This window comes from Cydia strobilella, chromosome 19 (assembly GCF_947568885.1).
Source record: "Cydia strobilella chromosome 19, ilCydStro3.1, whole genome shotgun sequence".
In the NCBI taxonomy this organism is placed as follows: Eukaryota; Metazoa; Arthropoda; class Insecta; order Lepidoptera; family Tortricidae; genus Cydia; species Cydia strobilella.
Window position 1 is genome coordinate 2,229,491 of NC_086059.1, and position 23,550 is coordinate 2,253,040.

The 23,550-nt window shown below is 39.7% G+C and overlaps 1 protein-coding gene across 1 annotated transcript in view; it reads left to right on the top strand.

The window, feature by feature from the left end:
- Positions 1-23,550, top strand: part of LOC134750065 (nuclear pore complex protein Nup88) — a 172,808-nt gene that overhangs the window by 138,477 nt on the left and 10,781 nt on the right. The window contains exons 3-11 of the mRNA XM_063685153.1: positions 14,393-14,506; positions 15,119-15,331; positions 16,080-16,248; positions 16,939-17,058; positions 18,805-18,904; positions 19,879-20,050; positions 21,489-21,588; positions 21,822-21,935; positions 23,020-23,157. Of these exons, the coding sequence (XP_063541223.1) occupies positions 14,393-14,506; positions 15,119-15,331; positions 16,080-16,248; positions 16,939-17,058; positions 18,805-18,904; positions 19,879-20,050; positions 21,489-21,588; positions 21,822-21,935; positions 23,020-23,157 (1,240 nt within the window). The remainder of the gene's footprint in view (positions 1-14,392; positions 14,507-15,118; positions 15,332-16,079; positions 16,249-16,938; positions 17,059-18,804; positions 18,905-19,878; positions 20,051-21,488; positions 21,589-21,821; positions 21,936-23,019; positions 23,158-23,550) is intronic.

Genomic DNA, 23,550 nt, shown 5'->3' on the forward strand with positions numbered 1-23,550 from the left:
GGCCTTCTTAATTTGATCGGACCATCTAGTTGGTGGTTGGTTGGTAGGTAGTTCTAGAGTAGTTGCATTTATAATTGCGATTTCCCTGGCTAACCTTATGTTCAAAAGTTCATATAACCCTCTACGACCTTCATCGCCTTTAACCTTTAAAAGTGCTTGTTGCTAAGCCTATTTGAATAAAGAATACATTGCTTTGACTTCACCCAGACAAGCTTAATGGTGCCAAGACATTGGATTGTCAAAGAAACTAGTACCTCGCGTATTAACATTTCTATGGGCCATGCCTGAAAATAAATGATTATTTAATTTAATTTAATTAATATTGTTGGCAAGACTTGACCTAAACAAACATTTTCTTACAAAACTTCCGTGAGACACAGACAGAAACATGGAATGGTATGGAGTGAAACATGTCGAGCGTTTTTCGACTTAATATTTTAAGTCGAAAAACGCTCGACATGTTTCACTGCGCTCATGCTCACGCTCGACATGTGAGTGATACGTTAAACATTTTCTGTTTCAAATAAATTATATTAAATATAAAATAATTATAATTGTACATACTCCGAAATAAATCTGGATAATATAATATCACTTCTATTAATCCTACATCATTGTAGCGAAAGTCGCGGGGTGAATTTTGTTTGTTGTACCCAACAGGAGTCGCAGTCACATTCAGGAGCCGATTCCATTTACAATTTATTGAAACCATTTTATTTTATGGGCCCCAATTTTATTGTATATCCGCCGTACGGGAATTTTGTATTAATGATTTTTCTGATAATGCCTCTGTTTTGGATTCGTGTGTTTGCGATTGAAGAAAATTTAAATTGGAATGTTTTGAATTTAATTGAGTAGAATATGTAATTGTGTAATGTAATTTGATTGTCAATGTACGGTAACCGTGCATAAGTAATCTTATAGTTTGTGTTTTTATTCTATTTCTAGGTTTAACTTTAGTTTTAATTTTTCTAATATTATAATTTAGTATATTTTTGTATTATTTCTATTTATAAGTAGTAGTAGCAAGAGAAATAAAATGTTTTTGTGTAGTAAGTAAGTAGAAAAATCAGATTCACAGTTATTAAAAGTAATATTATAATCGGTCAAGAATTTAAACCCGTGGTTCTTAACCGGTGGTCCGCGGACAACTGATTTCCGGACCATTTCCAAACAGTTAGTGGTCCCCGGCGAAAATAAATATTGTTGAGTGATCCCTTATCACCAGAAGTCCAGATCCATTGGTCTAGTTAATGAGACAAGTAAATCTGAGTTTTAAAGATTGCTTTTCTCAAGTAATTGATGAGTTCTAAAGATTGACTTATTGTATAATCAAACGCCATACAAACTCTTTTCATTGCAGATACATATTTATCTAAAACATTTCTAACTATGCACTTTGATCGTCTTTGTTTAAATATAAAACTTTAGAACATTGACCCCTCAAATATTATTGCGCATTTGAAGGGTGACAGAGGAGAGGTCATCGGACTTAGATATTAAATATGCATATATTCTAATATTTAAAACCCTTTTTACAGTGCCACTGGACAATCATTAACTAGACCGAAGAAGGGGTGGTTAAATACAAAAAAAAATAATACAAAATTTTTTTTCGTTACCAGGCATAGATGAAATATAGGATAAAACAATCGGTGCAATAAAGTGCAATACACAACTTTGGGAAGAAATCAAATTATTTAAAAAATATTTTTGATTTGTTTTTTAAGTAGTCACACTACTATATATAAATTATAAATAGATGTAATATATTAAAGAAAAAGTGACGAAGCCCGCCAGTGGTGTAGGCCGGATTCGAACCGGCGTCTTTGGCTAACGCCTTGAACCACATAAGCCTATAAATTGATTTGTTCCCAAAGTTGTGTATAGATGGCAGCACCGATCTCTCTCGCTGTATCGTAATTCCGTAAGGAATTCGTATAAGAGATGCAAGCGCTTACTGCTAGCCCTTAGAGTTGGTCAAAGACGCCTAGTCCTAGGAAGATGGCATATAGTCGAGATATTGGGACCGGTTCCGCCGTGGCCGCCGGGGCTAACAAACTCCCCAGGAGCACTCGGGTACGTGGGGTCGCTACTCCCCAACAGTTCACCACAATAGTTGCCCTGCGTTGACTGAATGCGCTGGTAAAACTAGCGGGCGATGGAGTCGTCACATTTTAATTTGATGTAATTTCGTATGGTTAGCATAAATGAATATGTGTTTAATGACAATAATGACAATAAAATGGTCTCGAAGAAAGACTGGCCAAAGTTGACATCGACATCTTGCTACGCGAGGTTTTCGAACTACCCGCACCATGTGTATCAACTTGAACGTTTTTTACAGTCGAGTTCACAAACATCTGAACAGACCAACGTTCCAAAAATATATATAGGTATAAACGCCTCTAAGACACTGACATTAAGGTCGTGTAATATTTTTGGAACGTTCGCTTGTTAAGATGTTTCTGAACTCTACCGTACACTAGGGTGCAAAACATTCAAGCTACTTTATACCTACATAAGTTCTGTTTTAGTGAAAAATACTCATTCTAAAGTTTGTAAATTTTTCATAAAACAAGGCTTTCCCCGTATCGACTGGCGGGCTGATCTTGAGCACGGGCCCTAGGGCCCCCTAGGGACCCGCGTGCATACTAAACGTCACTCGCAAATACAATAAATGTGTAATCCTATTTTTCTATTCGTACTCATACTTCCCCTATTTTTTAATGGGTGCGTTACTATTTGTTACTTTGAGGTGATTTATGTGAGTACGAAATACTTACAAGTTATGTTAAACTATCAGTTGATTGTTCTTGGGTTTCAAAATTCAATTAGCTCAATTTCTGAAAGCAATTATTTTAATTTAAAACTGTATGATAAAGGCACGGTATTTTCTTCTTCTTAATAGGATTTTTAACGTTCGAAATCGGCAGTTCTACGGCGTAGCACACCGTAGCGTCGTAGCATACTAAGGTCACAAGTGTTACAACTAACAAATGATCTGTCGTAGCAGCTTTGACGTACATGTTAAGGTACTGCCGCAATTATCAAAAACCGGGCAGCAACATCGATTTTGACATTTGCGGCAGCAGTAATGCTGGTGTAGTCTGAATTCGAATGGTACCTTTACCTACACACAGATAAAATGATAATTTTCTTTTACTGCACGAGATTTTGACATTTGCGGCAGCAGTAATGCTGGTGTAGTCTGAATTCGAATGGTACCTTTACCTACACACAGATAAAATGATAATTTTCTTTTACTGCACGAGATTTTGACATTTGCGGCAGCAGTAATGCTGGTGTAGTCTGAATTCGAATGGTACCTTTACCTACACACAGATAAAATGATAATTTTCTTTTACTGCACGAGATTTTGACATTTGCGGCAGCAGTAATGCTGGTGTAGTCTGAATTCGAATGGTACCTTTACCTACACACAGATAAAATGATAATTTTCTTTTACTGCACGAGATTTTGACATTTGCGGCAGCAGTAATGCTGGTGTAGTCTGAATTCGAATGGTACCTTTACCTACACACAGATAAAATGATAATTTTCTTTCACGATCTTAACAACAGTGAAAGAGTGCATGATGACTTTGGTGATGACTTTTGATGGCGAATATAGTCATGCGCACTTACTTCATTTCATCGATTTACTACATATGCTCATTATGTAAATTAAATTAGGATCGTCAGCAAAGCATTCTCCATAGAAATATGAAGATATCTATGGCCGTTACCGTGGTAGCCCACCAATCCACATAATGCAACGATATATTATACCCGCGTATATTACCTATATATTCGGTTTGTTTAATTAAAACAACGGAAGCGATCGGGTGACCCTCGTTCGTTATATTTCATCGGGTACGTAAATATATAAATTATACGAATATTTTTAATAGCCATTGGTCTTTTTGCTGTTTTAATTTTGGGTGAAATGTTGGTTTTTATATTGTATACGTGACTAGCAGTCAAAACATCAAGGGATTGCGATTAATATAATAGGTAACCGATTCGAAACATATTGCGCCAACTGCGACGACGTATGTATTTAAACATACGAGAGTTTCAAGTATTTTTAATGCTTTTCATTGCAATCATTATCTTCTTGGCGTTGTTTGTAGAATTTTTACCATGGATCATAGGAGCCTTGAGTCCGCTTGACAACTAATCCCAAGAGCTGGAGTAGGCAATAGTTTTTACGAAAGCGACTGCCGTCTGACTTCCCAACCCGGAAGGGAAACTAGGCCTTTTTGGGAATAGTCCGGTTCCACACGATGTTTTCCTTCACCGAAAAGCTACTGTTAAATATCAAATGATACGTGTATCATTCTAATGATATATCTGTATTGGTAAATGGTTATTGGAACTGTAATCTGCAGTCATACAATCACGATGAATTGCCGGGAGTTTCAAGGCAAATATTTCATTCATGGAGACTGTATAAAGGAGCCAAATCTCTATGTATGAAAAGTGTCCATCAAAAAACAGTAATTAGGCGGCGCCACCATACACCGAAATACTACCAAAAACAACCTACGTAATTTGGTCGGGTTATTTGTTGCCTTATATGGTTCATGTTATACTCATGTCCCAGAGCCTAACTAGCGCCACCGGAGAGATTAGGAACTATTATTTAAAGCTGAAAGCGGTCACTTTTGCAACAATTCTGCCATAAGAGATTGGCATCCTTTCTATACCATCCATAATTTCATTAGCTTCACACTTCCAAGTTAGTTCACTGCATAATAAGCTATCAATATATTGTGATGCGGAGGGATGAAAGTCATGTGACGAGAAAGGTATTAAGAATGAATGTGGAGGGAAGTACGAGGAGAGGAAAACCGAGGAAAAGGTGGATGGACTGTGTGAAAGATGATATGAAACTAACGCAAGTGAATGATGAGATGACGGGTGACAGAGATGTATGGAAGAAAAAGACATGCTGCGCCGACCCCAAGTGAATGGGACAAGGGCAAGCGAATGATGATATTACACTTTATTTACTCAACATTAATGAGCAAAACATAAAAAAAATTTCTTGTAACAACTTCCGCATTTTGAAATTAACCGGAATTCCGGATCAGATTCAACAATGATTAGCTAGTATAGCGTGTATGTGTCTGTGACATACCGATAATTGTCAACCGTCAGATAAGCTCGCATTCGTCACACGTTTATTGGCGTTAGAAACCGCCCGATCGCACCCACCGCCCATTGTCCTTCGCAAATAATCGTAAATTCACAACGGACAAAATATAATAAATTGCCGATGAGATCTACCTGCAAAAACCAATATGTACTATCAAAATCTAACCCAAAACCTAATCACACTGACTTTAAAGCTCAAAATCGAACAGAAAAACTGTTTTAAGGCGGCAAATGCAGGAGAAAACCAGTCTATATTTGCCGTGAACCCTTTGTTGTCGGCTTTTTTTCGGTTGTTTCCGCGTAAAGCCTGATAGAACACGTTTTTCAAATCATTAAACAGTTTCGACCGCGGCGGAAAAAGGAAAGGCGGTGAAAAAATGCGGTAAAAATGCGAACGGCCGGCGAGGTGAAGCGATCGTTGTGACCACACGATAATGTTAGGGCGGGATATATGCGTGTTGATACTTGCTGTGCACTTGCTAATTTAGTGTTTCGCTCCATCAAAGCTTCGTGGAACGTATGCGTGTTGATACTCATCGTATCTTACTATTTCAGGAGCTTACAGGCCATCACCCACCGGGATCTTTTGCGTATTCCCCTCAAGAGCCACCTTGTGCCTACTCAAGCGCTTTTCTAGCGCTTTGAATTCCTTGGGTTCCAGATAGCCAGCTCCGAAGTCCTTCATTCTCTGAATGGCGTGGGCATGACATTCACACATTAGGCCAGGATTAAACTTGTAAGTTTTACTTACGTCAGTAGGGACACAGCTATACTACAGAATGAGATATGAATATCGTTATCTCATTCTAGCAAATAGCTTTGTCCCTACTTACGTAAGTAAAACTTACAAGTGTAATCCTGGCCTTAGGTGTATTACTGTCTCTTCCTGGTAGCTATACACATTCGATAATTGGTGTTGTCAGAGTGCGCCATCTTTTCCAACGCTACTTTGACCCCGTAGCGACATGTTAACTCAACTCAACACGCCTCTGTTATAATTAGGAATTTTCTTTTGCTAATTTTCTAGTTTTTTGCTCCAGCGTGTTGATATTCGCTAAAGTAGTTGCGAAGATGGTTGTGCCTAGGTAATACGCATGAGGGTTGATTATATATATGATACTTGAGAAGCGATTTTGGCGACAGAACGGCGTGGCTCCGTCGAATCGTCTGCTCTTGTGTCGGACTCGGTAGTTTGTCCCGGAACCTCCGAAACACGACACCACTCGGCCAGAAATCCGCGCACTTGATGGTCCTCTGCAGCGGTCGCGGCACTCGCACCACAAAAGAGTGAAAGTGCACGTAGTGGCGCGATCGAAGCTGGAACACCCTCAGCGTGTAACCGGTCTTCTGGTGTACATACTCCACCACTTCAGAAGCCGTGGCGGTGTAATGCAGGCGCGACACATATAGCGCCTTATTCGGTGTAGCAACCCGCAAGCCAGAATTAGTCGGTTTGACGGTGATAACGACGACACCAGAGTGAAGTCCTCCTCATCGACAATGGCACCAGGGAGCTTTTCCTTGGTAGCCGCTCGCTTTTCAGGTACATTTAAAAGTACCCGGTTCGATGCGACTTTCGGACCAGCGACTACATCCGCGTAAACACTGATTTGGAGGAGGCGGGAGGGAGGGTTTTTTGTTAACCTATTTTAGTGTCCTGCTGCTAGGCAAAGGCCTCTCTTGTTCTTCCATTCGGTCCGAGTCCCACTTCATCATCATCATATCAGCCCTTTATCGCCCACTGCTAAGCATAGGCCTCTCTTCCAGTACGCCACTTGTCCCAGTCCTGAACTAATCTCATCCAGAAGTGACCCGCAATCTTCCAGGTCCCACTTAGCAACCTCAAACATAAAGTAAAAAAAAAGTATCAAAAATGTTACCGACAACCTGTGCAACACGTCGTCCGCAATCGACACCGCGGCCGCGGCTCGTACGTACCTATCGTAAACAACTCGCGAAATATGCCACCTTTGCGCGCCGGCAGATTTGCGCGCGTGACGGGTTGACGTCCGCAATATCGGCTTACAGGTGAACACGCTAGGCTTGCTTATTAATAGCCGTTCGTCAACTGCGATTGGTGGTTATTGATTACTAGGCTTTTGATATATAGTAGGTATGTCATGGGTCTTGTATGTATGTACTTTGGTTAATCTTAAGGATTGGCGTACGCGTAGGTACGAGGTAGTGTCATACACAGATTTAGGTTCCGTCCGTCCGTTCATGGAAAATTCATTATTATTTTGATGACAGGACTATGCCCTTTTGTCATTTGATATTTCGGGTTTCCTTAAGAATATTTTTGATTATTGTAGTTATTGTACTAACTTTATTACTACTAAATTATAACAATTCATAAAACATACCAAAATCCTCATTTATGTTAACACTGCCACATCTTCATATAAAATACTTCATATATAATAAACGAAAATCAACAAATCCCAAACGCTGCAAATGTACTTAAAAACTAAAGAACTTACAAACCCCCACATAATCAACTAGCAAAAAAAACACTATCGCCTTGTTCAAAAAAGCCTGAACGTGGACGTACATAAATTTGAATCGCGCTTCGGGCAAACCGAAGTTTCGCACCATTAATTCTTGCCCGCAATCCACTGCACTTTTTCCGTTTTTTGGGGACACTGGGAAAGGGTTTCTAATCGGGAGTGGCCTTTGGTCAATTGTTTTTTATCCTAAATAAGCAAGGAAGTTGGTCGAAAAAAAATGCCTCCCGATTGGAGCAACACATAGTCTGGGGCCTATAAAGCAACAGTGGACAGGTTGTGATATTAACTCTGTTTCCAATTCATTTTTTTAGAAGAGATTACAATTGTTATGATGTAGAAAACTAGAAACATGCGTGGTTGTTATTATCCCAATATAACTAATGACGAAGGAGTAAGAAGCCTACAGGCGTATTCTAAGTTTAATAAAAGAATATGAATTATATCTGTATTCGATATGGATCTGATCTGTGAGTGTCAAAAGTGACATTTCTTCAATCAATAGCGTCACTTTTGACACTGACAGATCAGACGAATAGAGATGCCCGTAGCCAAGGTATTTAAAAAAAACAAGAAGTTCAAGCCTAAGTGACAATAAGTTTCAAAGCATTTAAGAGATCTCCTTACAAATAGCTGCATAAATAAACAATATTAATAAACAAGCAAAGAGTTCGTTACATAATATATACTTATTCAAAGAGTGTTCTCGGCTAGCTATTCAAGAAGTGCTACATGCATATTACCCATTACGGAACCGCACATAACTGAGGAGCTCCGCTTAACAGAGTTTTTCTATTTTTCGTGAACACGCGAAAAAACGAATTGCTTTTCTATATGCAAAGTAGCGACCACCACGTCTCTTCTCTGCGGCCGCACTAATACGATGGACGGTTCGGATTCTTCCACAATATATTGCGGTTTTTTATGTTTTATTGGTCAGGATTTAGGTTCCATTAAACTTTTTCGAATTTTATGTTACGGAAGATATTGTTCTTCTTGTTCGGCAATTTTAAAAGGGGATCGGTGTTATTGTATCGCTCGGAAGGGAAATTAGGGATGATTTGTCGCCGATTTTTCCCCGCTTATGGGTTATCGATGGCGTCATTACCCTCGCCTCAAACTTTATTTTCCCTCTTCGCAAATATCTTCATTTTCCGCGCCACCTGCACGCCATATAATTCTTAGTTCACAATTTGCTGTCTTTTTGGCTCGCCGTATCAACCATTATTCATCGCAACGTCATTCCCGTCGGCCATTATTAAAAACTTTATTAAAAACGGAAGGTAATTAGAAGCGACAATGTAGCGAACATCGATCAAGGAACAAGAAAGCGGCCGGCGCGCTTCGAATCTGCATCAAACGATCGCCCGGATTGCCACAATCAATTCTCATTTGAGGAAAAAACCTAGCCGAAGAAGGGCACAGATGGCAAGCCATTTTTAATCGTCGAACACCGGAAAGAAGAAGAATGCTCGCGAGTCAGCCGCAGACAAATCGCCCATAATTAATGACGGAGCGTACATTTTTTTCCACTTCGATGCCAATAGTAGAAATAAAGGAGCCACATTAGAGAAGGGACGAAACAAAACAGGGTGCGGGTGTCGAACGAAAGGAGAATTTATCATCTCGGCGGCAGCGACAGTCGGCACAACCGCCAATGTCCATTTGGATAATGCCCGACGCGATTAAAAATATAAAAATACCCCACCGCCCGGTGGGGGAAGGGGATTTGACGGAGGACCGCGCTGAGGACACAAAAGGATTATAAATGAGAAGGAATTTTAGATAATATTTGTACGTTGGATGTGGATTGTAATGTCGGTGAGATCGGCTCGGGGGCACCCGCCCGCCCGCAGGGGGAGCCTTCCGCGATTCGGCCCTAATGAGTGTTTGTATCAATTTGTTAGTATTGTATTTGAATATTTTTGTGTGTTCGTTACGATTTTAATCCCTCGTGGTCGTGGCAGTCTGGATCGATGTTCTCCGTTTTATATTTGTGTGGCGGTTTTTATTTTTAATACAGGCCCGTTTGATCGCGCGCCGGGTCGTTTGCGTGTTGATTAAAGGCGTCGTTGGCCTTTTTGCGGACCGATATCTCAAACCGCCCGCGTTTTATACTTTTTACCTTCACTTGCACCCGGTAACCCACAAAAAAACTGTAAAAACACGCGAATTATATCGCTCGCCGCACAGTAAGATTCGTAATTAATTTTTTACACGCGTGATAAAAAATCCCTTACAAAAACGTGTGCAGAATCCGCGATAGTACCGCGCGTAAATTCATCTCCATAATTAATACATTTATATATTTTATTTTATTTTGGGTTTTTAAATACGGAGGATGAATCCGAATGAGCGGCCGAGAAAAGAATAACAGCGCGACGACACCGTCCGGCGACGTGTTTTCAATTCATTATCTCGAAAACAAAAATTTCATTAGCCCCGAGATTTCCTTTTTAAATTAAATTATTCATATATAAATTAAACAAAATATAATAGAGGTCCGCTCGAGTAAAAAAGCGGCTTTATCGTATCATATTTTATTAAACGAATTTATAATTCTACGCCGATTCGAGTAAATCCTGGGCGGGGGTCTCGGGAAAATATTTATGAATGCCGAGCAGAAAAATCCACAATAATAATTCAGGTTGGATGTCCGGCCTTACTTACCCTCGCTGATCTATTTAAAAAAGAGACCCGGAAGGACAAAAGGGCTGCTCGTAAAAAAAACTGGACACGTATAGAGGCCCCAAACGCTTTGTCTAATTCTTATTTTTTACCGAATCGGAACCTTTTCGCGTTTTTATCGGTTTTTGTTCCGGAGACGTCGCGCGCCCGCGATTGTTCTAATGTGGGCCGTTTGTTACGGTTTTTTCTATTTTCACGTGTTCGTGATGACCCTCGCTTTGGTATGTAAAAATTGTGTGATTTACGCTCTTAAATGTGCCGTTTTCTTTGGGTCCTTTCTGTGTACATGCGAATCACTTCTAATTTATTGTCCTTTTGCCTGAGTTTGTTTACTCTATCTTATGGGGCTCGCTTAGGATGGTATTCCAACTATCCAATTTATTTGTCCAATGTGTATTGCGTCACGCATTTTGCTTAATGAGAGAGTGAGACGCAACGACATTGGACAAAGAAATCGGACCCCTTACGCACGTAGTATGATATGTACGGGAAAGTGGGGTAGAGGTAGAATCGGGACGCTAAGGGAAAAGTATACCAACCTTTGTAACACTTTGTATATTCTCTATTACCTGTCTTTCTTCTCTTCCTACTTTTGGACACAGGTACAAACAGCAACACTGTTAACTGTCCATCGGTGGCCCTTATTACAAAAGGCATAAGGACAGTTAACAGTGTGGGCGATGATACAAGCCAGGGTTTAAACGATCTCGAGTTTGGAGCTTTTTGTTATTTTATTTATTTTAAAATTTGATCCAGACAACAAGGCCCATATTACATGTAACTTATAGACCAACATACATGTTCATAAACTTAAAAACTAAACACTATTTTGGCGACAGAACGGCCTGGCTCCGTTGAATCATCTGCTCTTGTGTCGGATTCGGCAGTTTGCCCCGGAACCTCCGAAACAGGACACCCTTCGGCCAGAAGGCTGTCGCGGTCGAGTTATACTAGTACTTACTAGGTAGGTAGGAACTATTAGTAATCTGAGTCCAGTAAACTTTTACTCACCAATTAAATACAGAGGGATTCATGCAACGTGAGCAAAAGCGCATTATACTCACCTACGTCGCGTACGTCGAAAGTGGGTAAATAGGTTTTAAACTTTTCTTCTAATCCGCCTATTGTGGAAACTGGCCGGTCCTCGGTATTATATTGTCTGTCTACGAAATTATTTTCGCTGAACATACTATAAAAATATAAATAATAAAAATATCCTTTGTCAAATCCTATCAATTTGATTGATTCTCGTAAAATAGTCTATCATTAGTACTGACCCCACCGGAAACTTTACCACTTGGTAAATTTTCGAAGAAATCTCATATTATACTGATTTAAACTAACACGATTTTCACTCATAATTTAATATAATTTAGTTCGTGGTCTGTCTGTGACCACGAACGTAACGTCACGTTCGAAACGTCAGGCCATAAATAAACGTAAGTTTGTACGCGATTAAGTCCCATATTAGTTTTAAATTATGACATCTCATATTGTTGTATGGGCATCGAATTTTTCCATTTTCAGATGAAAGTTTCCTTGGTTTCCTGTGAACCGAGAAGTTTTTGGAAGCTTCCCGCAACTAGCACATTTGTAGTACAGTAAACTGCAGAGATAACTGACCCACCTGCATACAAACTTGTTTGCGAGTTATCTCTGGAGCTTACACATACATTCGCTTGATAGAGACCAAACGCGATACCCTGTATATTATTTTGGCCCGGTTCGTCGTATAAGTTATTATCGCAGGTGACTGGACAACACAAATTCATCATAAATACTATTCAAATTGAATCCACCCCACGCATTAGAAGAGGGTTGCCCGCCGGCTTACGGGAGATTGATTGATAGGGCTCGGACTGATTTCGACCCGTCTTACGTTGACATTGGTATTCAAGAAGCGTTTGGGACATCACGTCAATGTTTTACCGTATTAATCTGTGTACTAACTGCCCTGATACCTTTTGCATAACCTTGCATAACCTAGACCTATACTGAGAATAATTTAAAACAGAAGGGTAAACATGTTGGGGCACCTGATACGGCACGATACTTACATAAAGTCTATAATAGAAGGAAGAATAGAAAAAAGAAGAGGCAGAGGAAGACCGAGACTTGCGTTTTTGGACCAAGCCAAAGAGAAAATCAAGTGACGTATCAGGAGCTCAAAACAGCGGCAGAAAGAAGAACGGAGTGGCGGTTACTCCACCGACAAGAGCCAGGCTTTTAAGAGTTATGATGATGAGACCTATACATATCAAGCCAGAATGTAAAGTTGAGAGGACACTAAGAAACTTGTCAAATCCCAGTGTGCTAGCAACCCTAAGAAACACTTCTTGCCGAATCGTGTGGTAAATGTGTGGAACTCTCTACCAGAAACTGTTGTTAGTGCACCGTCAGTAAACACTTTCAAAAATAGACTAGATACACACTTTAGAACTTTGAAAAGTGCAAAATAAAATACAATTGCTCGATATACACGCATCAGCTCCAAGAGCTGCTAGTGTATCAAATAAATAAAATAAAATAAAATAAAAATAAAGGGAGGGAGGGAAAGAAAGGAGGGACGGACTATGTTGATTGATTTTCATTAGTTTTTTTTTGTTTTAACACATAATACACAAAACATAAAAGGCATTAAGTATAAAGATACTTGTGTCGGGAGACATCGCTCTTCCATTGGAAAATAGGGCACAAACCAACAAACAGACAAACTTGACATGATTTAAAATAAATGAAGGAATGATTTGTTGTGTGTATTATGCATACTCAGGTTACAGTAAGAGAAGAGTCGTGGAATGTATTGCATGGGCCCCATACATTCCACGACTCTTCTCTTTCCTAACAGACTACTTCAAAATAGTTCCACTGGACCACAGGGCGGACACGCTATACATCAAAATACACTTGCGTTTCTATGTGTGAACGGCACGTCTGTACACGCGTCATACGTCATAGTGTGAGTAAGTTGCTTAAAAATAGTACTGAGCGGCCGGCAAACAGCCGTCAATCTGCTGTCGCGGGCGAGGTAATTCGAGTCGGGGCGGGGCGGTGCGTGGCCGCTCTGTATGATAATATTATTACTTATTCTGTGACTGAACCTACAGGTGTAGGTTATATTTAAGTCAAACGTAGACCTTAAAATAAGCATGCCTAATGTACCAAAAATGAAAGAAATTTTTGCCTGTATTAAATTATGGATTCGACAGTATTAAATTTTCACTTTCCCCCAATTCCCATGAAACTCCTTTTTTCAACGCAACCACAATTTCCGAACGTCCGATTAACCCTTGCAAACAAAAATGGCTGCCATAATCAAATTATTATCAAAGCCAAGGGTGAAACCTTCCTTCGTATTTATCACGAGAATATGAATGGTTCTTTTTTAGCCCGATTATAATGGTGCGGACACCGGCCACCGGATCTTTGGGTGAAAATTATGATTTTTATTTAGGTGGGGTGTTAGGGGACGTTTGGATACGAGTTTTCTTTCACGTGTGTGAATGGCGTGACATCCTTTATTTTATCTATTGTCTGCTATTGTTCTCGATGACGCAGCCATGTGATAAAGCGACAAATATTTGACAAATTGATACGCAAAGTGAGAGTGACAGTAGTCTTTTTGTTTCGCTGTCACTTAGATCGCTTCAGGCTAGCTAGAGGTAACAAATTAAGTTTTATTTGCTTTGGCAATGTTTAAAATATATTGCTGTAGGTAGAGACCTGTTTTACAAGTTTTATTTAGTGGTACCTTGCCATGACCGAGAGATTTTTATCGCTTGTCTGTTGGTTGCTGATTGTTGAAATAACTATGAATATGAATATACGTTGAAATGTGTTTGTCACATCTGTATGTAACTCATCTTCCATTGTATAGCGAGAATTAGATACAGATGTAACGTGTCTGCCGGAGATCTGCCCACAAATCATTGGCTGGCGTTTTCACTTTTCACCATTTGCTTTATATTGTTCAAAAATAAAAACAAAATATGGTTTGATCTGTACCAAAATTTTAAAGACCTTTTTTTCTCTTTTCAGGAGTTTTTCCCTAGACGAACGGTTTCTCTACTCACAAGGGGAAGTCCGTCGTGTCCAGTGGCACTCCAGCTCGCTGTCGCACCTGTGGGTCCTGGTCTCTGACAACACCATCAGGTAAAACACCCCCTTATCATTTTATTCAACCCTACCTTATTCAGGAACGCTTTCTTTACTCTCAAGGGGAAGTCCGTCGCGTGGAGTGGTACTCCAGCTCGCTGTGGCACCTATGGGTCCTGGCCTCTGACAACACCATCAGGTAAAACAAAAACGTCATTATTGAAATCAAACCTACCAGGGGCATTCTAAAAATGTGTCGCGTACGTGACGCAATTTTTTTAACACTTCTGATAAAGCTAAGAAGCCGATATTTGGCATTATATTGTTTCATAACTTAGCTTTAAATTCAACTGTATATAAAACAGATTTCTGCAGGTTATTAAGGTAGTTGACGGACCTGTCACGTCCCCAACATAGTACACAGACCTTGTTGTAGAATGCCAGGAGTTGATCCGACAACTATTGGTTTCTACGGCCTTTAGTCCAACTATCGAGTTGTTTTTTATAATCGCAACGATGATAAATAATTGTTATGACAACGGTGGCATACAAGCTGCTCGCTGGATGATGGCTTTTTTGGTTTCTTCGAAAAAGAAACGGAAGTGACAAAACCTAACATATAAACCCAAGTTAAACGTCTGTTCTAAAATCAAAATCTCTTATTTTCAGGCTGTACAACATAGCCCTGAAATCTGGCCCAAAGCTCGTCAAGATCTTCACCATCGGTCCTAAGCCTGCCGGTCTACTAGCATCACGACCTCTCCTAGACAGCTTGGGAGACACAGCTGTGGACTTCAGTACTACACCTGGATCCGATAGTCTCCTGATTTTGAGGGGAAACGGAGACGTGTATATGATGGAGTGTGACTTGGAAGCTAAAACGTAAGTCTACTTATATTTATCTTCACCAACGGGCTTAAGTTTGCCTTTCTCTTAGTATCGCGACCTCTCCTGGACAGCTCGGGAGACACGGCTTCGTGGTGTAGTAACACGCCTTTTAATCTTGACGGAGAACGGAGACGTGTATATGGTGGAGTGTGACTTGGAAGCTAAAACGTGAGTCTATTTATCTTCACCATCGGTTCTAACCCAACTGGTCTCTTAGCATCGCGATCTCCTGGACAGTTTGGGAGACAGCTGTGGACTTCTCTACTACATCTGGATCCGACAGCCTTCTGATTTTGAGGGGAAATGGCGACGTGTATATAATGGAGTGTGACTTGGAAGCTAAAATGTGAGTGTTATTTCAGTTATTTATAACTTAATAAAAGGGAGAAAAACGTGAGACTATTTCTCGTATAACTCTTTTAGTGCTAAATATGTAGTACTAAGCCAAATGACTAAGAGACAAGCACATAAGATTGCATTTGAATCAAACTCAATTTCTTTTAGCGAAATGGTCTCGAACCAACAACTGAGCATTAATTAAGTCTACAGAGTCGAATACTAAGACCTGTTTTTTTTTTTTGATTTGACAAAATTTTTGCCATTACAGTACACCGGTTATTTATTTCCCAGCATTCATTGAAGTCTTTAAATAGAAGCATTTCGTAGGACTTCTAAGATTTGCTCCAATAACTCCAAATGACTTCAATTCTTTAGTCTTACGATGTCATGTAAATGATTTCAGATTGCATCACAAACTGACCGGTCCGCTAGCAATGTACCCTCCAGCGGATGACAACTATGGTTCCGAGTCCTGTTCCATCACAGCTCTTTCTAACAGTAAAGATATGCCGCCGTTAGTTGTGGTGGCTACTTGTTCTGCTCAACTATACCACTGTCTGTTGTTACCCAACGTAAGTACTAGATTAGACTATAAACTGAACATATTAGCAATAGACACCGCTCCTGAAACCTGTTCCTTCACCGCTCTGTCTAACAATGTACCCTCCAACGGATGACAACTACGGCTGGCGAGTCCTGTTCCATCACAGCTTTATCCAACAGTAAAGACATACCACCTTTGGTTGTGATGGCTACCTTGTTCTGCTCAATTATACCACTGTCTTCTCCTACCCAATGTAAGTAGGCATTTCACCTAAAAGTGTACCATTTACTTTTTTTCGAAAATCCATCACAATCTCTTCACCATCACTTCATCATCACCACTGAAATTCATCATCACTTTTGGGTTATTTTATTTCTGCTCGGAATCACAAAAAAAATATGTCCCCAAAAAAATTACAGTTTTGTAACGCATTTTCACATACATTTTGTATGGACCGTTACAAAACTGACACCCAAAATTTGTATGAAAAATTGGGGACACTTTTCTCTTTGTCTCATCAATAGTGCTCGTGATTCTGAGTCTAAATAACCCAAAAGTTGATTTTCGAAAAAAGTAAATGGTAAGTACCATTTTTTCTGAAAACCCCCAAGTACAACTACAAGTATATTAATACAGTATAGTATTCTAGCAATGTTCCCTACAGCGGATGACAACAACAAATATTTCTGAACTTAAAAGTTTTATTTGACAATTTCAGGCCACGGAGAAAGAGGACAGTCACGCTCTTTACGTCGTTGAGGCAGTGGAGCTGAGCATTGTTCTGAACCCAGATGACAATATAGACATGCAGTACTCATACCCAGTCCATCTCTATCCGGTAAGTATCCAGACATGCTGGATGCCCAGCGTGCCCGTAAGCTTGCTCTGAGCAAGACTTTAGAGATGTGGGACTTCTATTTTTGGTATAAATAAATAATCAAATAACAAATAAGAAAGAAAAACTAATTATATTTTCTTCTGACAAAATCAAAGAACAACATTTTACATCAGTCACTTTTGATCAAAACGAGAAGTACATAATTGGCTTAGCGGCCTGCGTTCGCAGGCGGACGTAAGCCGACCAAAGAGGTTCGCCACAGAGATGTGATGCAGTCAGAGGGTTAAATCTGTAAAAGGAGGAAAAATATCCAAGGCAGACTTCAATCATGCATGGTCCTAGACCGGCGGCGGCGTCTGTTAATGCTCATTTTGAAAGATAAGACTTAAGGCTTTTCCCTTATGTCGTCAATCATCATCTTCCGTGCGTTATCCTGGCATTTCGCCATGGCTCATGGGAGCTTGGCAACTAATCCCATGAGTTGGCGTAGACACTAGTTTTTACGAAAGCGCCTGCCATCTGACCTTTCAACCCAGAGGGTAAACTAGGCCTTATTGGGATTAGTCCGGTTTCCTCACGATGCTTTCCTTCACCGAAAGGCGACTGGCAAATATCAAATGATATTACGCACGCACGCTCTTACCGTTAGGCCACCAGCGCTTCTTAAATGAATTGTCATCAATAGTAAAAAAAATTGAACATTTTTATTATGCTCGTCGATCGAGCCTAATCTACAATTCTACAGCATGGAAGAAGTAATAATAGTTAAATGTGCAACAAGAGAGGAAAGTTGGTTTTTCTTGCGAGTGTTTATTTTAAGTCCCGAGAGAGCGAAAGATACTATAATTGAATCACGAGCGAAACGAGTGATTCTAAGGTAGAATCTTGAGCGTAGCGAGGGACTCAAAAACACGAGATGTAAAATAACTTTGCTCTCGTGTTGCACACATAATTTTTCACCTCAGTAGTGAGAACATATTAAAGGTTAAAATGTATTTCGAATTACATAGAATAAACAGAAAAAAAAAGTATTATAATATGTACGATACGATAAGATACGATACGATACGAGACGAGACCGGACCGGACCGGACCGGACCGTACCGTACAGTACCATAAAAAAAATGTAATAAAAGTATGAAGTTCATGGCCTTCACTAAATTAAAAAGTTACATTGTTTCACTCCCTGGAGTGAGGAAATTCGCACTTTCCTCACTCCAGGGAGTGACGAAAGTAGGCTTGTTCGAGCTGCTGAGGTGAAATAGTTATTTACGATACAAGTGCGGAAAAGAGGAAATTCGTAACGAGTGGTGATAAATTAAAACACGACCGCAGGGAGTGTTTTAAATCGACACGAGTTGCGAATTACCTATTCGCACGTGTATCGTACAACGTTTTACAGTACATATGGCCCTTTAAACTTTCGACATATGCACGAAAAGTGCTCTTTTACGCACTAGTGCGAGAAAGTAGCAGCATATGTACTGTAATAGTTATTTACGATACAAGTGCGGAAAAGAGGAAATTCGAAACGAGTGGCGATAAATTAAAACACGACCGCAGGGAGTGTTTTAAATCGACTCGAGTTGCGAATTACCTATTTGCACGTGTATCGTACAACGTTTTACAGTACATATGGCTATTTAAACTTTCGACATATGCACGAAAAGTGCTCTTTTACGCACTAGTGCGAGAAAGTAGCACCATATGTACTGTAAAATAAATTGTATATTCTAATGTTTTCAGTGCACAAATAACACATACGCCTGCATGCACGCTGGTGGCGTCCATACCGTCACGCTCCCCGTGCTGAACCAGCTTAAGGACTACGCTTTAGCTGATGATGGTAAATTTTTAAGAGCATCTTCTTCTTCCTCAGCGAGTATGCGCCCACTGTTGGGCATACGCCTCTCCAAAACTCCTCCAAGCAGCCCGACTTGCTGCTTCTCTCCTCCAGAGCGGGCCCGCAATCTTTTTAATATCATCCTCCCATCTTGTTGGAGGTCTGTGATCTGGTCGTTTTGAGCGAGGCCTCCACGCTAGGACACGCTTGCTCCATCTTCTATCATCTCTGCGACATACGTAAGATTTAAGAGCATAAAGTCAACTAACATTTAAGAGCATAAAGTCAACTAGCATTTAACAGTATAAAGTCAACTAACATTTAAGAGACTTGTTAGATTAAATAAAAATAAGTGGTATGAAGTGTAACAACTGTAATATTTATAATGAGGTTACGATTTATTCCATACACCGCCTACACGTCAAAATTCGCCTTAAATGATTTATTAAAATGAAGGGTACACGCATAGAGTAACTTATACTAGAGCGAATTTTGTAACCCCAGTAAATTCACTGCCATCTGTCGACACACTTTAAAACTAAAAATAAATATTTATAAAAATACGATAAAATGTATTTAAATATGGATAAATGATTTTTTTTATTTGCATTAATTATTTTTATGATTTTGACCCATGTTCTTTCACTGATATGCGTTAAAATTGTTAAATAACAAACGAAACCGTCAACGCCATCTATACGACAGTAAGCCAAAGCTAGTAGCGCCCTCTAAACGAGAATCAAATTTTCTTGATTTTCGAGGCACGTTTTTTTCCTTAGACTGTATCCATCTATTACGGAGTTATATCTATCTTTGGTACACGGAAAGAACATGTCTAGTGACTTTAAAATAAAATTGGTTTTAATCTCAAAATATAGCCTCTCAATGAACTATTAGTTACAACTTCCTTCCAGGAGAATTCAAACTGTACATAATACGATTCTACCAATGATTTTATTTTCCCTTTTATGTTTCAGCGGAGAGCGAAACGCAACTGTCGGCCATCTTGTCTCGAACAAGCGTGGCCCGCCATCTTGTCTGCACGGCGGGACCGCGCGCCAAACTGCACCCACCCGTGGGCCTCGCACTGACTCCACCTCCTCTCCCAGCGTTACTTGTGCTCTGTACCGACGCCACTGTACTGTCCAGGTAGGTTAGAGTGAGTCAGACATAGTCGCGGGCTATGTTAGAGCGAGACAACTGTCGGCCATCTTGTCTCGAACAAGCGTGGCCCGCCATCTTGTCTGCACGGCGGGACCGCGCGCCAAACTGCACCCACCCGTGGGCCTCGCACTGACTCCACCTCCTCTCCCAGCGTTACTTGTGCTCTGTACCGACGCCACTGTACTGTCCAGGTAGGTTAGAGTGAGTCAGACATAGTCGCGGGCTATGTTAGAGCGAGACAACTGTCGGCCATCTTGTCTCGAACCAGCATCCCCGCCATCTTGTTTGCACTGACGCCACCCCCACTACCGGCTTTACTGATGCTATATACTAATGCTGTGCTGTCCAGGTAAATTTCCAGTCCATACATGACATGATATTTCGTACATAGATTCCGAAAACATCACTGGTAGGTACAACCTGCTGTCCAAATCCGCGACCTCCAATTCCACCTTATTTTCTGACTATCAATAATAATTGTCCAGAGGTCAAAACTATTCCGCCAAACGTGGATTCCGGGTAGGTAAGAAGTGACCTGTATGAAATAAACGTACAGTACCGGCCAATAATATCACCTTTTATGTTTTTTTGTATGAGCTTGCATAGAATAAACAATATATGTTAGTTAGTAGATTGCCTATTTTACTAGTCATTTAAAATACAAATAATCAAATATATGATCAAAACTGCAATGAAATGCTGTGAATTACAATACTCCTATTCTAACTCAGCATACTACTTAAAAAGCTATGACAAAAAAAAGTTAACTATATATTTAAAAAAAAACCTCTACCTCTATGTAAAAGAGAGCATTTTTTTTTCATCGCTCGCACAAAGGATTACTATCAGACTACCTAAAGTAGTGAGATGGAAATCACTAACAATTATTTAAAAAAAGTTCTACTGTAAAAACATAGAGGTAATATATTATTGGCCGGTACTGTAGGTACAATTAATAGAATCATCACATTCTCACATGAGTGGCAGCTGACATAGTTACAATAATTTCAATATGTATATATATACAGCAACTTTCAGGTTTATTTTTAGGATCAAAAGTCTATATGGGACCCATTGTACTAAAGCAATACAAAAGTATCAGTAAACGTGACGTCAAGTTCACTGAGAGCCCATTTTGAATGTATGGACAAAATAAGAAAATTACGTTTTTATTGGTGAAATATTGCGTTTATGTAGTTGCTGTACAATCTTTTTCTGGATAAAATGTAAGCGATCGAATACCCCTTACTTTTTTCCTGTTTTAGAGATTGAAAATTACTGAAATTTTAGAATTTTCAAGTCCTGTATTTTTGTATTATTTCCATATATTATTTTAATATCCACTGTGATAAATTGCTCATTTGCTATCTATGTTGCTAGATTTTGTTATAAAATTCAACATGTGTCATCATCCCTATTCCAGGATGTTGGAACCGTATGATTTGGAGGATCAGCTGTACAAAGAGCTGCAGCTACGGAACCCGGCTCTAGAACAAGACGACATTAACAACATACTGAAAGAGGTAACTTGAGATAGTTACACATTTGAATATTTCTCCCCTTTCCCAGAAATTAAGTCATGGGTGTTTTCTGTATACATAAATATTTATATTCATACTAATGTTATAAATGCGAAAGTCTTGTCTTGTCGGTCGTTCATTATCCTTTTACCTAGATTTAAAAATTAGGATATTGGTCATTGGCCATTCCATGCTCATATTGCTCATTCAAATTACGATTTTTTTATGCTTTTCAGAGGCAAAAGCTGTCATTCACCGCTATTATTCAAGAAGTTTTGGCCAGAGACGTATCGCAGCCGATCCTTAATATCAACAGCAAGGAAGAACCGAGCCCTAAGGAGAGTCTGGAGGTGTATATGGCAAAATATTTAAACAATTGTATATTACATACATGCCTTAAAGCAGTAAAATGAGAAATGTCTCAGATCATACGTAATTGTCGGCCGAGGCGAAGCCGAGATTCTCAAATATGTGATTTGAGGCTTTTTTATTTATTCGCCGAGGTGTGTATTAGAAGATTGTGTCACAAGGGAGCATAATGACATAGTTACGGCAAGGGCCTACATTGATTCTAAAATTGAATCCTGAGCGTAGCGAGGGATTCTAAAACAGAATCATGAGCGTAGTGAGGGATTTAAGTGATAACGCCCAAGGTGGAAATAATTTTGCTACCATGTGACCCATACTGTTTTTCACATCACTTATGAGGAAATTATTATATTTTTAAATATTAATTACTTTAAAAAATAGTACGCAAAAATAAAAAAAATCGTGTCCTAAAACAGAAAAGTGCTACTTTGATCCCTCCTAGCAGAGAAGAAAAGTGGTTCTTTGATCCCTCCTAGCAGAGAAGAAAAGTGCTACTTTGATCCCTCCTAGCGGGGAAGAATAAGCCCTTTTTCGAATAAAATAATAATGATGTGAAAACAATTTTTTTGTTCGACGGTGCCGGAAAACGGCAACTTCGTTTAGCGCAGCGGATGTTGACCATATTTTTTTGTTTTTAATACAGTTGCTCAAAAAGTGGTACTTTTTGTGGCTGCGTAGCGTGTGAGAAGCTCAATTTCTCGACCTAGTGCTTTTTACTTTTTAGTTCTAAACTATACTTTCGAAACGCAGTTAAAGTTGAATTTAGCTTGAGCAGGTACCGGGGCCTCACTCGTTACTCCTCGGTGTCGTTGAGCAACCCGCGCCGGGCCCGCGGCGGCCGCGGCCGGGGCGCGCACGAGTATGAAGGTATCGCGGGCTGCGGCAGCTCAACTATCAAGGGCTGTATAGGTACTTTTGGTTTTGGTTTGGTTTGGTGGTATGATTCTATTAATGATATATTAATTTATTAGTTTTTCGCAATTGTATTAAAAAACGTCGTTTACAACACGTGTGAAATGTCTTTTCACACTAGTTGTAAAATGTACTATTTTAATTCTTGTTCAGTTCCTAACGGGTGCAACTCTGAAGCTCCGCGGCGCGTACATGTCGCGGCAACAGCGCGCCGCCGACGCCGTGGCGAGGAAGCTGACGGCGCTGCACGCGCTCAGCAACCAACACGACAAGTGGTACAACGACTTGAAGGTTACTATTAGCAAAGATAGATATAACTCCGTAATAAATCTACCTACCTATATTTAAATCTAAGATATTGCCAAAACGAAAATAGTAGTAGTAAACCATTTGTATTAGTATTTATTAATTTGTTTAAGGATTGCCGTAAAATTGTAAATAATGTACCTATATATTAGTTAATTGTTAATTGTTTTAAAAATTTAATGTTTCTTTTTATATATAGTTTAAGATCTCGTTCCTAGCCCTATTATACACAGTCAACGCTATGTACTCCTTAATTGTCGTACTGTATCAGGTGAAGTACCTTGACACAATTTTAATGCAACATATGTAATACATACGATGTGGATGTACTTAATAAATAAAATAAAAATAAATGGATACAGTCTAAGGAAAAAACGT